Source organism: Hirundo rustica, chromosome 1, assembly GCF_015227805.2.
Source record: "Hirundo rustica isolate bHirRus1 chromosome 1, bHirRus1.pri.v3, whole genome shotgun sequence".
NCBI lineage: Eukaryota > Metazoa > Chordata > Aves > Passeriformes > Hirundinidae > Hirundo > Hirundo rustica.
The window spans coordinates 112,666,083-112,681,593 of NC_053450.1; the positions used below are offsets into that span (position 1 = coordinate 112,666,083).

At 38.7% G+C, this 15,511-nt stretch overlaps 1 protein-coding gene across 5 annotated transcripts in view; it reads left to right on the plus strand.

The window, feature by feature from the left end:
- Nucleotides 1-15,511, plus strand: part of CPNE4 (copine 4) — a 235,802-nt gene that overhangs the window by 129,074 nt on the left and 91,217 nt on the right. For all 5 annotated transcript variants that reach the window (XM_040060835.2, XM_040060843.2, XM_040060859.2 and 2 more), the window contains 2 exons: nucleotides 9,301-9,372; nucleotides 12,739-12,813. In XM_040060835.2, the coding sequence (XP_039916769.1) occupies nucleotides 9,301-9,372; nucleotides 12,739-12,813 (147 nt within the window). The remainder of the gene's footprint in view (nucleotides 1-9,300; nucleotides 9,373-12,738; nucleotides 12,814-15,511) is intronic.

Here is a 15,511-nt window from a genome sequence, read left to right on the forward strand (position 1 = left end):
ATATTGAGAGACAGCGCTGATGCTGTGCCCAGCCTGCTCAGCAGTCATCAAACCCTGGTGTGTTATCAACACACCGTTCCAGATACCAGTGCACAGCCCAGACCTGTGAGGGCTGCTGCAGGAAAATAAACCCATTACAGACAGCAAAACCCAAAACCCAGGTCCTATTCTGTTTATGTTAGTGCCTTCATATGTCATGAACTTCTAAAGCTCTCTTATTGGAATCGTTCAGATTTATATTCCATAAATTTTATAGAACATTGAAAACTTTCTAATAACAAAAGTTAAATTCTTAACCACACAGCAATTATCAGGTGAGTGGCTTAGAAAGACTTTTTCCTCTGAAATTTCACCCAGAAATTTTAGTCTGTTCTTTAAGAGTTCGCTCTTAATGAAATAGTGAAAACACTATTTCAATGAATAACCATTTTCTGATGAGAACTGAAGAAACTTACATTGCCAATACATTCTTAATTACTGCTCAACTGTGCATGCAACATCATTAAATTATGGGAACCAGTAAAGTTTTTCGGTTTTAAATGCTGTGAACCACCCCAGCTCTGTGGGTTGGATTATTCTGTGACATATTTTGTGGGAATAGCCTTTGTGTCTTTTCTTCCATTTCTTAGTGTGGCTCGTCTTTGCTATTTTCAAATTTGGGATTCCATCCCTTGTTTAGTTTCTTTCAATATATAGAACTCTTAAAATATTGTTACTCCCTTATTTGCTCAACCAGTAGCAGAAGAAAACTGCAGAGATGTAAATCTTTCTCTGTCAAGAACATTTTCAAGTATTATTCTGAGATTTAATATTACCCATACACACGTTTGTGTATAAATTGGATTGAAAATCTTCCTTCTCAGTAATGAGTATAATTGTTTCTCGTGTGCTTTTCATAATATATGCCATTAGCAAATTAAGCACTTGAAAAAGCTGACTGATTATTAGTTCAATTTCAGCCATTGCAAATCCCCTTGCTCTTGAATTAGAGAAAGGCTAAAAGAGTCATGATTGCACCTGAATTAATTAAACTGAAACAGTCTGCATCAGAATATTTGTTTAATAGACTGTTGACTGCTTCTGTGGTGCAAAAGACATAGGACCAGCTTTGTTCAAGGTATTTCAATTCCTAAATCTCATTAGATGTCTATGTGCCTCCTTAGGTATCTAGGTACCTTTAAATACTTGGCCTTTGATCTCCTCCAAATGAAGTTGCTCAATTCATTAGTGGGATGAATAATGTACTTTATTAGATGTGAATGTCATTTTCTACCAGCGCTGACTCAGAGCAGAAGCAAATAATGAACGCAGCACTCTCCCTAACTTTGCCTAACCATTTCAGCACCTCAGTTATTCCCAGGAAGCTCTTGGTTTGCCATTGCAGCATGATCTCTGAAGCTGTAAGATTTTCTAGATGAATCTTGCCATAGTTAATAGAATTTCTTGTACAGTTTGTACTGCTTTGTTTTCACATGCTTTATCTTTTTGTATAAATTACTGTAGCAGTCTTTAGAAAAGTAATTTAAATTTAGTTTGCTATTATAAGGAGATATTATGACTAATTCTAAAAGGACTGCTACTCTACACACTAATTAAATTCAAAGACCTTTTAAGCTATTGACAAGATATTTCCTGTAATCAGATTATGCCTCTTGTGATAGACATATCTTTTTTTCTTCAGTGTTCTGTTTTGATCGACTATTTTTCTTTAACAAAGACAGGGAGAGGTATAATTCAGCTTTAAATAGACTCTGAGCTGAACAACACTATAGCAAGCAAAAGAAATGTTGAAGAGTGATGAGTATGGTACAGAAAGTATCATATGTACAGAAAAGATGATTATAGCACTAAAACTGGCTCTACGAAGGAACAAGAATTCTGTGAGCAGTTAGATAGAATAAAACTTTCTTCACTGTGGGCCTGTACATCAGAACTTGGTTACTTGAAGGAATTGCTCAGTATCTGTGACCCATTCCCCAAACCCCTTTTTTTCCATGAGAGTGGAGTACCGTCACTGACATTTACATAACATCTGGTTTCTCTTCATGTTGAAATGTAGCATGCTTGGTGCATCTGCAACTATGTGCCACCAGTCATGAAAATTATCTGATGGGTTCAAAATCAGCTGGGGGAGAGATAGTAGGATAAGCACAAGCACATCAGAGTTGTATAAACCTTGCTTTGTTGTAGTGGCGTGAGAGTTGTTTTATTGAGTTATTAAGTTATTTTTGTAAGATTTTTAAGTTATTTTTGTAATGGTTCAGTCCACTGTACCCCCCTGTGTTTTGTAATTGTTTTCCCCTTATGAGTTAGGTATTTAAGCAGACGTTTTCTGTCAGTCATTCCTTCCCTGCATCTGTCCCTGTCAATTCCCCCCCTCTCCTCTTGGTCGCCCTGTCTGTCACTTTGAGACCCTTCCCTGGATTCTGGAAAGATCCAGGAGAGGTGTTGAGTGGCAGGCTGGTGCCCGGGGAATCCCCTCCTACCCTCCTGTGATTTGTTAATGGTTCAGAAGTTGACACCCCATGTTACACCCCCGTGTTCCCTGGTTGGCTGACCCGTTGTCAGCCCTCCCCCGTTTATAAGTGGCTGTCAAGCTTTGATTTCTGCTCTCTCTGGGCAGCTGTGGTCTGAGGCAGAGCTCCTTGCCGGACTCCCCTTAATAAACTACCTTCTACCCTGCCTAAAGAGAGACGACTCTTTTTCCATCGCCGCAACTCCATGAGTCACAACTCCATCAGGTCCACTCGCTGGTGTGGGGAACCAAGAACACACCGGGAGGAGGTTACTCGCCCTGCCTGTAACCCCGACCGATCCTCGCTGTGGCAGTGCAGAACTGAGCTAGCCTGCACGCCTGCCAGGAGTGAAAGGACACTGCTATACTTTGTCGCAAACCAGGCTGAAGAGGAGTGTGTAAAGAAGGAGAGAGTTTTTACGCTGTGAGGCAGAGCTACTTCTGCTGCCTGTGCTTAAAATTGGTATTTCACTATTCACCTATACAGGTGAAATGTCATTGAGGTCTGACATTATATTTGTGGGTGTTTAGAGGCTTACAGTATCTGACTTGAATTGATTATTGTAAGAGTGCACTAATATTTAATTTACAAGCTTCAGAATATATTTTACAAATGTTAAATCTCCAATAATTTGTCTAGCCACTCTGGTTGCATCATTCCACTTAGAGCAATATCATGAAAGCATTGTTGTCCTTCATTTGGGAGACTTTGTAGCAGTGAGAAAGGTGCTTTAAAAGTTGTACTTTTATGCTAGAAGGGAAGAGCTTAAGAGAGCATGTAGCATAACTGGCAAATATTTTTGATATAGTTGTGTCTCAAGTTTTATTTATCATTGTATCATAGAATCCTTCTCTTGCTGTGCATGAAGGATTAAAACTATTTGGTGAATACAGTCAAGTCATTTTGATTGTATATGTTAAAATCCCAACTCTAACTTGACAAGATAGCAGTTGCTTTACCTATTAAACTGTTATTGTCTCAATCCGTGAGTTTTTATCACTTCTACTCTTCTGATTCTCTCTTGTATCTCACTGGGGTGGAGTAAAGCAGTGACGGTGTGGGGCTTAGCTGCCGGCTAAGCTGGGGTTAAACCATGACATAAGGGTTGGTGCAAAATTTGAGACATGTTTTTCTGAAAAAGTATGATTGCTGCTTTTCTTTCCTTGATATATCAACACGATTCTAGCAGATGCTGTTGGAAAAACACTGTTTCTATGTGTGCCACTGCTGTTTGGTGGGAAATTTCTTCTCCAGGCTTGAAGTGTGTTTGCCACCAAAGATCTGCACTTGAATATATTTGATCATGAAGGTTCAGTCTGTGAAAAGGGCATTTGGATAAAGGGAAAAATGCTGCTAAACTGTGACTAGGTGCTCTTTGCAGTCCTGAAAAGAGTTGGCTAGAAGAAAGTTGAGCAACTATGAAAGTCCATATAACAGGAATAACACATGTGAAAGACCAATTAACACAGAGGTGGTAGGAAATAAAAGTTATTTCTCTGGACATCCCTGTTAGCAAGGAAGAGATACAAAGACTTCTTCAAGTTGTGTACTGTTGTGATTGAGAGAAACTTGTGTCAAATCTGTTTGTGTAAATAACTAAATTTGGGGGTCATGTAAGAAATTCCTATGTGACAAAGCAGTCCAAATAGAGAATTTGAGACACTTGACCTCTGGGTCAGGGTGGCACCTTGCAAAGCTGAATCAATGTTGTTGAAATAATGGTTAAAAAGCCATATTGAAAACTTGCTGGCTTGATTTAGGAGCATTGGGAATTCTGCATATTATTGGAAGTTATCCCTATATTTGGTTAAGAAAGGACTACCTAGAGAAAGACATTTTCAAAGTTTCTTAAACAAGCCAGGTAAAACAAGTCATTATATTTCACAGCTCATCTTACACAGTGATGATTAGTCACGACTCAGGCACAGGAGAGGGGAAACCTTCATCAGAATCCCTGTCTCTGAGTGACTGCTGAGCAAAGCTTGGTACACAGCTGGTGTCAGTACCTTGGTGCTTTTATCTAGAGTCTTGCATCTGTTCATACTTCTAAAATAATGGAAAAAAAGAAGTGCAAAGCCTCTTCCAGCTATTTTAAATTGGAAATAGGATCAAGTGGAGATGTAAGTCCAGATTTCTCTACAAGAATATTGAGCATCTATCCTTAACCTATAAGGGCTTGTATGTAATAAGGAAAATTAAGATCATCTTCAAGGGAATTTCTCACTCCCATCTTACCACAGGGCTGACATCCCTTATCACTGCAGACCAGAAATCTAGCTGAGATGATGTTCTGTTGAGATGATTGCATATCTGATAAATAGGAATAACTTCATGTGCATATCCTCCCTCTCAGAAACAGAACAGTGGCTTTTACATTCTTATTTCCACCTCATGCAAACATATTACTGTGAAATTTTTATTGGAAATGAGTTGCTCTTAGGCCAGAATGGGGTAGTAGTTTATATGTAGCTGAAAATGTACTTCTCTTATATCTTTTTATGTACCTTTTATATCTCTGAGGTCCTTGTATGAGCCCCGCACACTGAGGACCAAAAAGGGTTGTTCTTGTTTAACCCCAGCTGTCAACTAAAGCACCATGCAGCTGCTTGCCTACACCCCCTTTGCCCTGTGCCTGCCACACTGGGGAGGAGTATCAGAAAGAAAAGGTGAACTTCATGGCTGAAGATAAAAACAGTTTAATAATTAAAATAAAATACAGTTTTATTATTATTATAGCAATAGCTGTTATGAACGGGAGAGAGAAAGAAAAAAGTAAAGCCCAAGAGAAAGAAGTGATGCATAGTACAATCAATTTCCATGTGCTGACTGATGCCCAGCCCATCCCGTGGCAGCAATCAGCAACTCTCAGCCAACTCTCCTCAGTTTATATACTGAACATGGCAGTCTATGGCATGAAATATCTTTTTGTCTAGTTCAGGTCAGCCATCCTGGCTATCTTCCCTCCTGGATTTTTGTGTACCTCCTCTCTGGCAGAGCATGGGAAACTGAAAAATCCTTAATATGGAGTAAGCACTACTTAGCAACAACCAAAACATCAGTGTGTTATCAGCATTATTCTCATACGAAATCTGAAACACAGTGCTGTACCAGCTACTAAGAAGAAAACTAACTCTGTTCCAGCATGAACAAGGACTATTTTCTACAAATATTTGCTGATTGGCAGGTCATGTTTCTAATAAAGTGTTTGTGAAAATACATGTTCTGGAAATGTAATGAAGATATCTAGGGCTGAACTGGGTTCTACTATTTGTGTTCTATAAAGAGACATTTACTTTCTGCGCTTTTTCACATCAGTTTTGGACAACCCCTTTTTTTTTTTTTCTCTGAAGTAGAAGTTTTAAATTGCAAGATTTTGAAGTCAGAGTCAAGCTGAAGACTCCTGACAAATGAAAGTCCTATAGTCAATTACCTTCTTGTAAGACATTTTGCCAGCTCAGCTGTCTCTGTAACTCTGAATTGAGAATAATGCTTGCTAGTCCCTCAAGTTATCATTGTTTAGGACAGGCTGTCTGACAATCAGGTCATCAAGTGCTTTGTATAATAATGTTCAGAAGAAGATTTGCATTGAGACATTAACAAAAATATTTTAGGTAATTGATGGCAGAAGTGGTTCTTTAAACAAGTGAGACCTATTTAGTACAGAGCATGAACAAAAAAATCAATTTACTGCCATGGAAAACAGACTCCTTTACAGTTATTGCAATTACAATTACAATTTGAGGCAACGATGTTGGCACATTGTTGCCAGATGGATGATTGGTTTTAGTGGCCACTTAATTAACAACTGGTAAACACTTGCCCCCAAATACACATATTTACATATGCAGAGTGCTTACTGTGTCAGAACAATGCTTCTGGTTTAGAGAGTGAGTGTTATTAATGCAGCCTACTAATGAGAACGTCAGAATAAATTATCCTCTCTGGAACTTTGAGCAGTCTATCTGCCACCTGCACAGCAGCTCCCAAGCTGTGCAATGCCTCGTGAAAGCTGTGACCCTTCGGAGGGCAGCAAAGGGAGCTGGAAAAGTTTGGGAGCTGGAAAAGCTCAGGGAGAGAAGTCCTGCTGTCTCTAAAGAGGCTACTCTAGGACATGTTCCCATCCAGGCTCTGTCTCATACCATGGCTAGGTATATGTAAGATGTCTGAAAAGGTTTCTGGTGGACAATACCTACAGCTTTCAGTGGAAAAGCCTAATGTATTTTACAAAGTTGCCTGAGCATCTTTGGGAAGGAGAAGAGGCCATGGAGATAAATGGCCCCTCCTCCTCAGCTGCCACAATTCATTGCCTGGCTAGAACAGAACCCATAGTTTAATTATATATTAAGAATAATCTGTCATATTTCTGTATTACCTCCTATCTGAGAATCTCAAACAAGATTATCTGAGTAGCACCTTACAGTTCACAGGAGTGCAATGATTTGTACCTGAACCTGTTTAGTTGGCAAGAAAATAAATGTAGGGATGACTTAGAAGGTCACCGCAAGCAGTATTTCAAAGATTCTAGGGAAGAAAAAGAACTGCTAAATCCTAGCAATACTGTCATCTTACTTGTAGTCCTGTCTGTTGTTGCCACTGACCAATGCTAGAGCTGAAATCCAGAAACTAGTTTTGAAAATTGAGTGAGATACTGGCAACAGTTTTATGGAAGGCAGTCCAAAAAGGAGTGTTAAATTATTCATTTAAGTAATAGCCAGCTGCAAAAATGCAGCTGGCAATCTGAGATGGCCCTGTTATGAACATTAGTTAACAGTATCATGATGTTCTTAAAATAAGGCTAATGCAATTCTGGAGTGTATCAGCCTTGCTAGGAGAAGCTCTTCTTGCTTCTCATGGGAAGGACCAGGGCTATTATGACCAATTTTGAGCATTATTCTAAGAGTGTTTATGAGCCAGTTCATGAAGTCTCATCAGAGGGTAGAGAGAATGGTTTGAGGGCTAGGAAATTTGGTCAAGAAGGAAAGATAGGACAAACTCAGGTTATGTAGTAAAGAAGACTGTGGGGAGTTGGTAATAGTCTTCAGATATAAAGATTGCCTGAAAAAGGGAAAAAGACTCTTTTAGGTATTCGTATTGCATTAGATAGAAATAATGGACTTAAACTGCAGATAATCAATAGCTGATTAGTTAGGAAAATATATTTACATAAGGATAATAACGAATACAATAAGTTTCCAGAGCAGAGTGTTTCCCTTTAAGTTCTCTAAGAGCTGATTAGACACACCCCTGTCAGGTACAGCTGCAATAGAAGCAGAAGCTGATCACAGTGATTCCAGATGTGCTGTCCTGTCATATGGTGGTTCTCCTGTCTCACATTTAAAGCCTGTTTAAAACTTGCTCCTTTCTTGCTGCTTCTATTACAGCTGTAGCTGAGGATGATCTGAGTTGCAGCATTTGATTTTCTGTTCAAGTCAGCAAATTGATGGGCAGGACAAACACGTTCCCCCACGCTGATGTTAGGCTAAAATGTGCGTCCTATTCACTACTGTCTCACGGCACATATTTTGCCTGGCTGTGACTTTGCATTACTCAGAGCATTTCAGCTCTGACCATTACCTACTGTTGTTTATTGCTGAAATTTGTATGATGCCCAGGACCCTCATGAGGGGTTTGGAACTCTTCACTTGGTGACTGCCTTTCTTTGACATCTAACATTTTGGCATATTTGCCAAAGATATAAATTTGTGGATCATTTAGATCAGTTGTCAGGATGAAGTTGTCCAAGTACTGTTGGGTGTGGAAAGGTGGAAAGAACTACTTCTAGTATAAAAGTTATATTGAAGAGGTTAGGGTTTTTCTTAGGACCCAGTCAACCTTTTGCTCAGTATCTGCACAGCACAATTGTACTACAGTTTTGTCAGATTGAAAGAATACTGTGATTTCTAAACAATGTTTTGAGTTACCTTTCCACCTGTCTATGTTTTGGAGTTTGCCACTTAATAAATAAGTAAATTAATACAGCATTAACTTTACTAGTGACTAATACACTAGAACATCACTGTAGCTTAGCAGTTCTGCATTATTGTAAGGTTTGTTCCTTTTCTAATACTTTTACTAGTCTGGTTTTAAATGTTTCAAAATCGTAAAAGAATGCTAGTTATTACTGATATGGCAAATAACATCTTTTGTCAGGGTCCCTCTCATGCCATTTATTTGAAGTATATTTACAATTTGGTTAATGACCAAGTTCATTTATAATGCTGAGTTCTAGGGGAGGTCTGGTACATGGTAAGCAAAGGAGACAATTTTGCAACTGAAATATGGAGTAGCTTGCTTGCTTCTGCCCTGAATTTAGAGTTGTTGATATTTTGAGATAAAATATATTCCTTCTCATTGTAAATGGATTTCGGTTTCCAATAAAAATTAATGAGTTGAGTTTTGGAAGTATCTCTGATAGATTTGTTGTGTACAGCTCTCTTCTTACTGTCTTTTAAGTCCAGTTAAACCTTACTTCTGTCCTGTCACCATCGCTGCAATACTTGAGGAGAATCTGTGTGTATCTCACTATTCTGTTCAATGCCGTGAATTGTGTTCTCCCCATTCTGCTTGACCCCAGCTGCTTTTTTTGTCCTTCCATTGCATCCTGTGCAGGCTTCTTGGGGGACCTTTCGTGTTAGTCGTGGTCTTACTGTGATGGTGGATTGCGAAAGTACCTTGATACAAAAGGAAAAAAGAAAAAGAAAGCAACGTAAAACTGAAATCACAAGAAACCATGTATTTACTACAGATTCTAATTATTTTTCCCTTTGTTTTTATTTTCGTGCAGATTGTTTCTCAGAGGAAGCTCTCCAAGTCCTTACTCAAACACGGCAACACAGCAGGAAAGTCATCTATAACAGTAAGTCAGTCTTAAATATGCTTTTGTTTTCCTGTTATTTAGAAATATCTAAAGTGACTAATTCTCTCTAAAAGCATCCTGCTAAGCCACCAACAACCCTTGCCTGAGAAATTTATTTAAATTTTTTATTTGATGACTTGCACTCTTTCTGACAAATTTCCTTCTTTGAAGGAAATGGCAACAAATAATGTATTATTTGTAAAAAAGCCACAATACTTACTACTACTACTTTTAAGGTACTTGGATGACAGCAAATAACTTCTGCTGCTTGAACACTTTTAGTTGAAGGACTAGAACCTTCAGAAAATAATTTTTACCTGCTTTGACACATAAAGGAACCTCATCTTTCTTTTCCCTTGGGCTTCTTCCAGTTTCTCAGGGGGAAAAAAAAAAAAAAAAAAAAAAAAAAGTTTAATGAGATTTGTTTTAGATGTGTTGTAATGCAATAAGGACTTCATTGTCATAGCCCCATGTGCATCTTGAAAGCTGAAAATCAGTGCATTACCTCTCTCTCATCTTTCTCTGTGCTGGCTTCCTTGTCTGCACTGAACCTTGCGACTTTTGCAGCTCTGCATTAAGATGAAGGCTATAATAAAATATTCTGCTTTGGGCATATCTGTTCTGTTGCCTCATGAGGCTGAAGAGGATTTTTTCCCTTAATGTGTGATTTGCCAGATGGTTTTCTTCTGACTTGATTGTTTGGATTTTTTTCTTCTGCTTTCAGCCAGAAAAGAGACAGCAGACTCTGAGATAATTTCTGAGAGCCCAAGGAGTTTGGTTTCTTAGATATCTTCCTTGGTGCTTGGCTGGGAATTGATTTAGTAAATGCATACAGTAGACTTGGTTTTGGGGTGGGGTTGGAAAGGAGATCCCCACTCATCTGGCTGAATAGAACCAGGAGAGAATTTTGTTCCCTAAATAACTTGGTGTGGCTTGCCTGCTGGGATAATCTGGGCATACTTCATCTCATCCATTCCTGTGATGTTCTGGACTTCCCTTCTGTTCTTCTTTGAGGAGCAGAAAGTAGTTTAGTCTTGTGAAAACACAAATGCTCTAGTACAACTAAAATTATTAGGTTTGTTAGGGGAGTGTTCTGGCAAAAATTAAATCACTGTGATAAACAGAAGATGAGAGAAAATGAGTTAATAATCCCTGCTGGCCTCACACTGGATCATAACCATGAAATATGGACCTTAGTTACATGCTTTGGCTTCTGTCCAGCAGTTCTAAAGAGTGTTCACTTGAATGGGAGAAAACTGAACCCAGACAAAAAAATACTGTGTGAAAAGTTTTTCTCTCAACAGAATAATTAAAAACTGATTAGTTATTGTTACTTCTGGACCTGGGGACATACCAGGTGCCTATGGAAGTTAGAAATACTAGTTTCCTAACTGGTTCAGCGTAGTGAATGATGAGTTTTTCGTAGGATTTTTAAAGTTCCTATCTTAGCAAGTTTGTCTGGAATTTTATTAGCCTTTTGACTGTGTAATGTCTCTGTGGGGTTGTGGAAAGCAAACAGAACGTTTTTCAGCTTCTCCAGCTGGAAGTCTGTAAACCTTTATAAGACCAGGTTCATTATTTTCTGATAAAAATACTAATGAAAATTGGTGTGCAAATCCCAGAGCACTGTTCAACCAGATCTTTTAAACCACCAGACTATATGAAAGAGAAGTTTGTCAGACTCCATGGGTCAAATTTCCAGCAAACTGATGTTTGCCTGGAAGATGTGACACGCCACATATGTGCCTGTGTGATGGTATTTTAATGCCCTGTTAAGCCTCTGCACCCCTCTGTGGCTGCATGTGAGTATTTTGCATTGAGAAACACCACAGCTCACTGATGGGGGGGTGTCACAGCCAGAATAGTCTCAACTCAGGGACTTCTACTTAATTTAACTATTTGCCAATCAAAGTAAAATTTTAATTAATGAGAAACAAGTAGGACAAAAAACCAACCAAACAAAAAAACCCCACCCGCCTCTTAGGGAAAATACTTTTCCTGCCCTTTCCCTGTGTTCCACTTCTGACACTTCTCCTGCTTCCTTCATGGTCTTCACTCCCTTTGCCTTCACTTCCTGTTGTACTCAGTCCCATTTTCTTAGTTCTGCTCTGGACTTACACATAGGCCACACAGCCTTCAGGGGCATCTTTGCTCCAGCATGGGCTTTACCTGAGGGTGTACACACTCAGAGGTGCCTCCTCCAGCATGGAGCACCTTCTGAGAGTGAATCTCCAGCTGTGTCCCCACAGCATGGCCATCTCCATGCCTCCTCCTGGATCTTCCCCTTCCTTTGTGTCTTGTCTCTGGCAGCTGCTGCCCTTTCTGAAATAGGTTTACAAGATGTGCCATAATCACCTCTGATGGGTTGATGTTTTGGGGTGCAGTTGGTAGCTGCTGCCAGGGCAGTTTGTCAAATTTTGGGGTTTTCCCAGAAGCTCCTCAAGGACGTCAAGTGGTGGAGACAGTCAGAGCCTATCTGGGGAGCTGGCATAGTTGCCATATGTGTGGTCATGAACATGAAACACCCAGGGAATATGTCCTTTTGGGAGATTTAGTTCCTCAGGAGAACATTTACAATAGGGAAAGAAGTTTTAAAGCTGTCAAATAGAATATAATGTGGTCTGTTTCAAAGAATATTTTTCAGTTAAATATCCCAGGTTTGGTTAATACCTTCTCTCCCTTAGAGGCATTTTAATGGTTTACTTAGGAAACTGGTTTGGTTGGTTCTCTTGGGTTTTTTGTAATGTTGCACAGCACATTGACTGACATCATTACTGATACAGCTTACACAATCGGAAAGAATCATGCTATATGATTTTAGGATTACTTGTTTCTGACTCCATCTACAGTAAATTGTTTTGCCCATATGGCTATTGCAGGGAAGCTTTACCAGGAGGGCTCTCCTGCTTGTAAATGTGCCTTTCATGGCAACTAATGCCAGGTTACTTCACTTCTTTTTTCATTTATCTTGCCAAATGGTGCTGAAGTGGCCTAAAAATAATTGGACTTTAGACCCGAGTAATACAACTCTTGTAGAGCGTTTTTGTCCCCTTGGACACTGTGAGATTGTGGAATTCTCTGTTTTCCACTCTGAGGAGGAGTGCTTGGTCAGAGGAAGGGGAACCCTGGTGGATGTCGGTGTCTGTCCATTGACAGGTGATTGACGAGACATAGTTGCATGACATAAAGTAATTCAGGTTTGTGGGCCGACCACGGTGTTCTCCTTCCTGAGTGCAAAGAGAAACACATAAACTTGTTCCACACTTCTGTTTCTTAAACGGCGCCTGCAGTCTTCACACACTGAAACATGGCATCCTTCTCCCCTTCCATTACACCTGCACAGCTCAAATGTAGCTTTCCATTTAGGTGATCGCTGAGGAGTTGTCTGGCAACGATGACTACGTTGAACTTTCATTCAGCGCACGGAAATTGGATGACAAGGTAAGCTGCTTTGATATTAACCTTTCTGAAAGATGCAAGAATGCTTGCAAATATAATTTGATGAGATTTTCCATGACAGATTTTTTTTTTTTTACCTTGTGCCATTAAACACATCAGGGTTTTCAGATGAATGTTCACAATGAGGCTTTCCTCGAGTTGCGAAGTAATTAAAAAAAAAAAAAAAACCTCAAGGAAATCTAATTAAAACCAAGACAAGTTAATTACACTACAACCAAGACAATTTAATTATGTAAAATGCCACAGATCAGAAATGTTTAGAGAAGTGAACTTTCTGTGAGTAGTCAATGATGTTATCATTGAAGTTTCCTAAAATACAGCTAGAAAACTTCATAAGAGCTTAGTCACAATACACATTTTGTTCAACAAAATGTAGCTTGGATGTGAGAAAAATACTTGCATAATTGTTAAAAACTTTTTCCCTCTCTAGGAAGAAAGCTTTCCACTGACTCAAGCACTGTTCAACATTATAAGTACCTCTTTCTGAAAATATGTTATTGTTTAGAAATTTACATATAATAAACAACTCACAGCCCAAGAAAACCGAATGACTGCTTGTACCACTCTTTCAGTGCAATAGCAGACATAGAATTCTTTGAGGTATATTGTCCCTTCTTATATATGAAGGCGCTTCTAATTAGAAGCATGTGCCAGCACTATACAAAGGTTTAGGACTGTGATACCCCAAGTTTCTTCTTGTAAACATATGACATGAGAGTAGCTTAAAATCGAATCAGTGAGACTACTTTTGGATACATATACATCAGGTTTTCAAAATCGGGTTGTAACTAATGAAAAATATTTTCAGTTGAAACTATCAGAAAATCTCAGGCAAGCAGAAAGTACACAGAAAGATAAATAGTACTGGCATATAACTTTAAAATAAAATTTATAAATTTTACTGTCCTCAGGATCATTAACAATCATAAATGATCAGCACCTGATGTTACTTCTCATCTGAATGATAAATTACTTTCCTCTTTCAGAGTTGCTGGAGTCTTACTGGTTTTGAGTTGCATAATTTATTTAGGTGTCAAAATGTGAATTTAACAACCTTTCTTTAGACAGATATCTTTGGAGGTAATTCCCAAACTTGTACACAAGTTTCTTCCAGATCCACATGCTGTCACATCTAGGAAAAAGGAGAGGACATAAATAACATAATAAGACTCTGCTTAGTTATTGCATTTCCACAAATGCAAAATGTAATCTGCTTTAAATTTTAGAATTGCTTCTAGCTGTTTTTGGTATAAATTAAAAGGATACTGCCAGGGTGCAGTTTTGAGCTGGTCAGTGTTGTCTGGGCAACAGTTTTAGAGAGTGATTGAAGAATTTTATGAGGATAAGGTGAGAAGCATCAGTCTGAAATATTGCAATAGTATTTTCCTTCTTGCCACTTTAACATGTCCAGTCAAGGTGGGCTTCGTCTAATAAAGAATGCTTGGATGATACAGTGTGCAAGTCAAGCAGTGACTCATCATGTCTTATCTGTATCCAAACTCCTGTCTTCAGCTGATGAAAATCTCTGTAAGCCTATTGCATTGAAAGAAGTCTTTCAATTTCCTCCAGTAAAGATGTGGCTCTGAACATGGATGAAGCTTGGTTTGCTTCTTCTATAAGAAAAGTATGGCTTATAATGAACTTTGACATCATTAGATGCAAGGGACTATTAGCAATTGTTTTTATTAAGGTTTGAAATTACTACATAGTTCAGCCATTGATGAAAAAGAATGAGTGCTCTGATGTTGCATAAAAAGAAAAAAATAAATTAAAGAATTGAGAAGAGCCCATTTTGTAAAATCCTAAGCATGGTTTTGCATGCCTCTCCCGACTCACAAGAAGTAGACTAGAGGTGTAACATCAGAGAAACAAACTGAGGGTTGAAACTGGCCTTGGAGTCTCCTGAAAAACAAGAGGAAGCCTCTGGAAGCAATCACTCATGCTGTGCTGTGGGGTCACCTTTGTAAGCCCTGGGGTTCCTGCACTAGTAGCTGTGGGAGTGGAAGAAGACAAGTAGAATCCTAATGCCTTATTCACAACTTGTGGATAATGAAAGGGGTGGGGGCATGTCATGTATGTGTGCTCAGGATAAAAAGAAAAATAAATTCTTTCCGTCCATTCATTACCATCTTGAATGGATGGGAATATTCTTCCTTCATCCCTTAGACGAGATCCTTGAAAGAGGATCCAGATTGGGGTCCTTAAATGTATAAATTTCCTACACTAAGGAAAAATATGTGAACGAAACATTTTTGGAAAATTAAACAAAATTTGTTGATAAGATTTAACAGGCAGGATATGTTTGTGACATGTTTTTTTACTCTCTTGACATAAAACTGCAAGAATTTTAGAGAAACTACAAAACAAAGCCTAGTAATTTTTTCCTACTGGTGTGGCTGAAACATTCAGAGAAAAATTGTAGGAAAATGATGGATATGAGAGTTTCCTTTAGTTAACTGACTTTAGCAGAAATAATGGTTATAATTTTTTTATTACAGTGCTTATTTGGAAGGTATGACTGCTTTTTCATGTTTTATTGAAGCTCTGTCAGCTCAAATGGCACATCTTTGTTTCAAGAGATCCACTGAGAACACTTCACTGTGGAACAATAATTTTCGGAAAGGTTTTATTGCATTAATAGCTGTGTCACAATTACCATAACAAGCAGCCACGGGTTTTA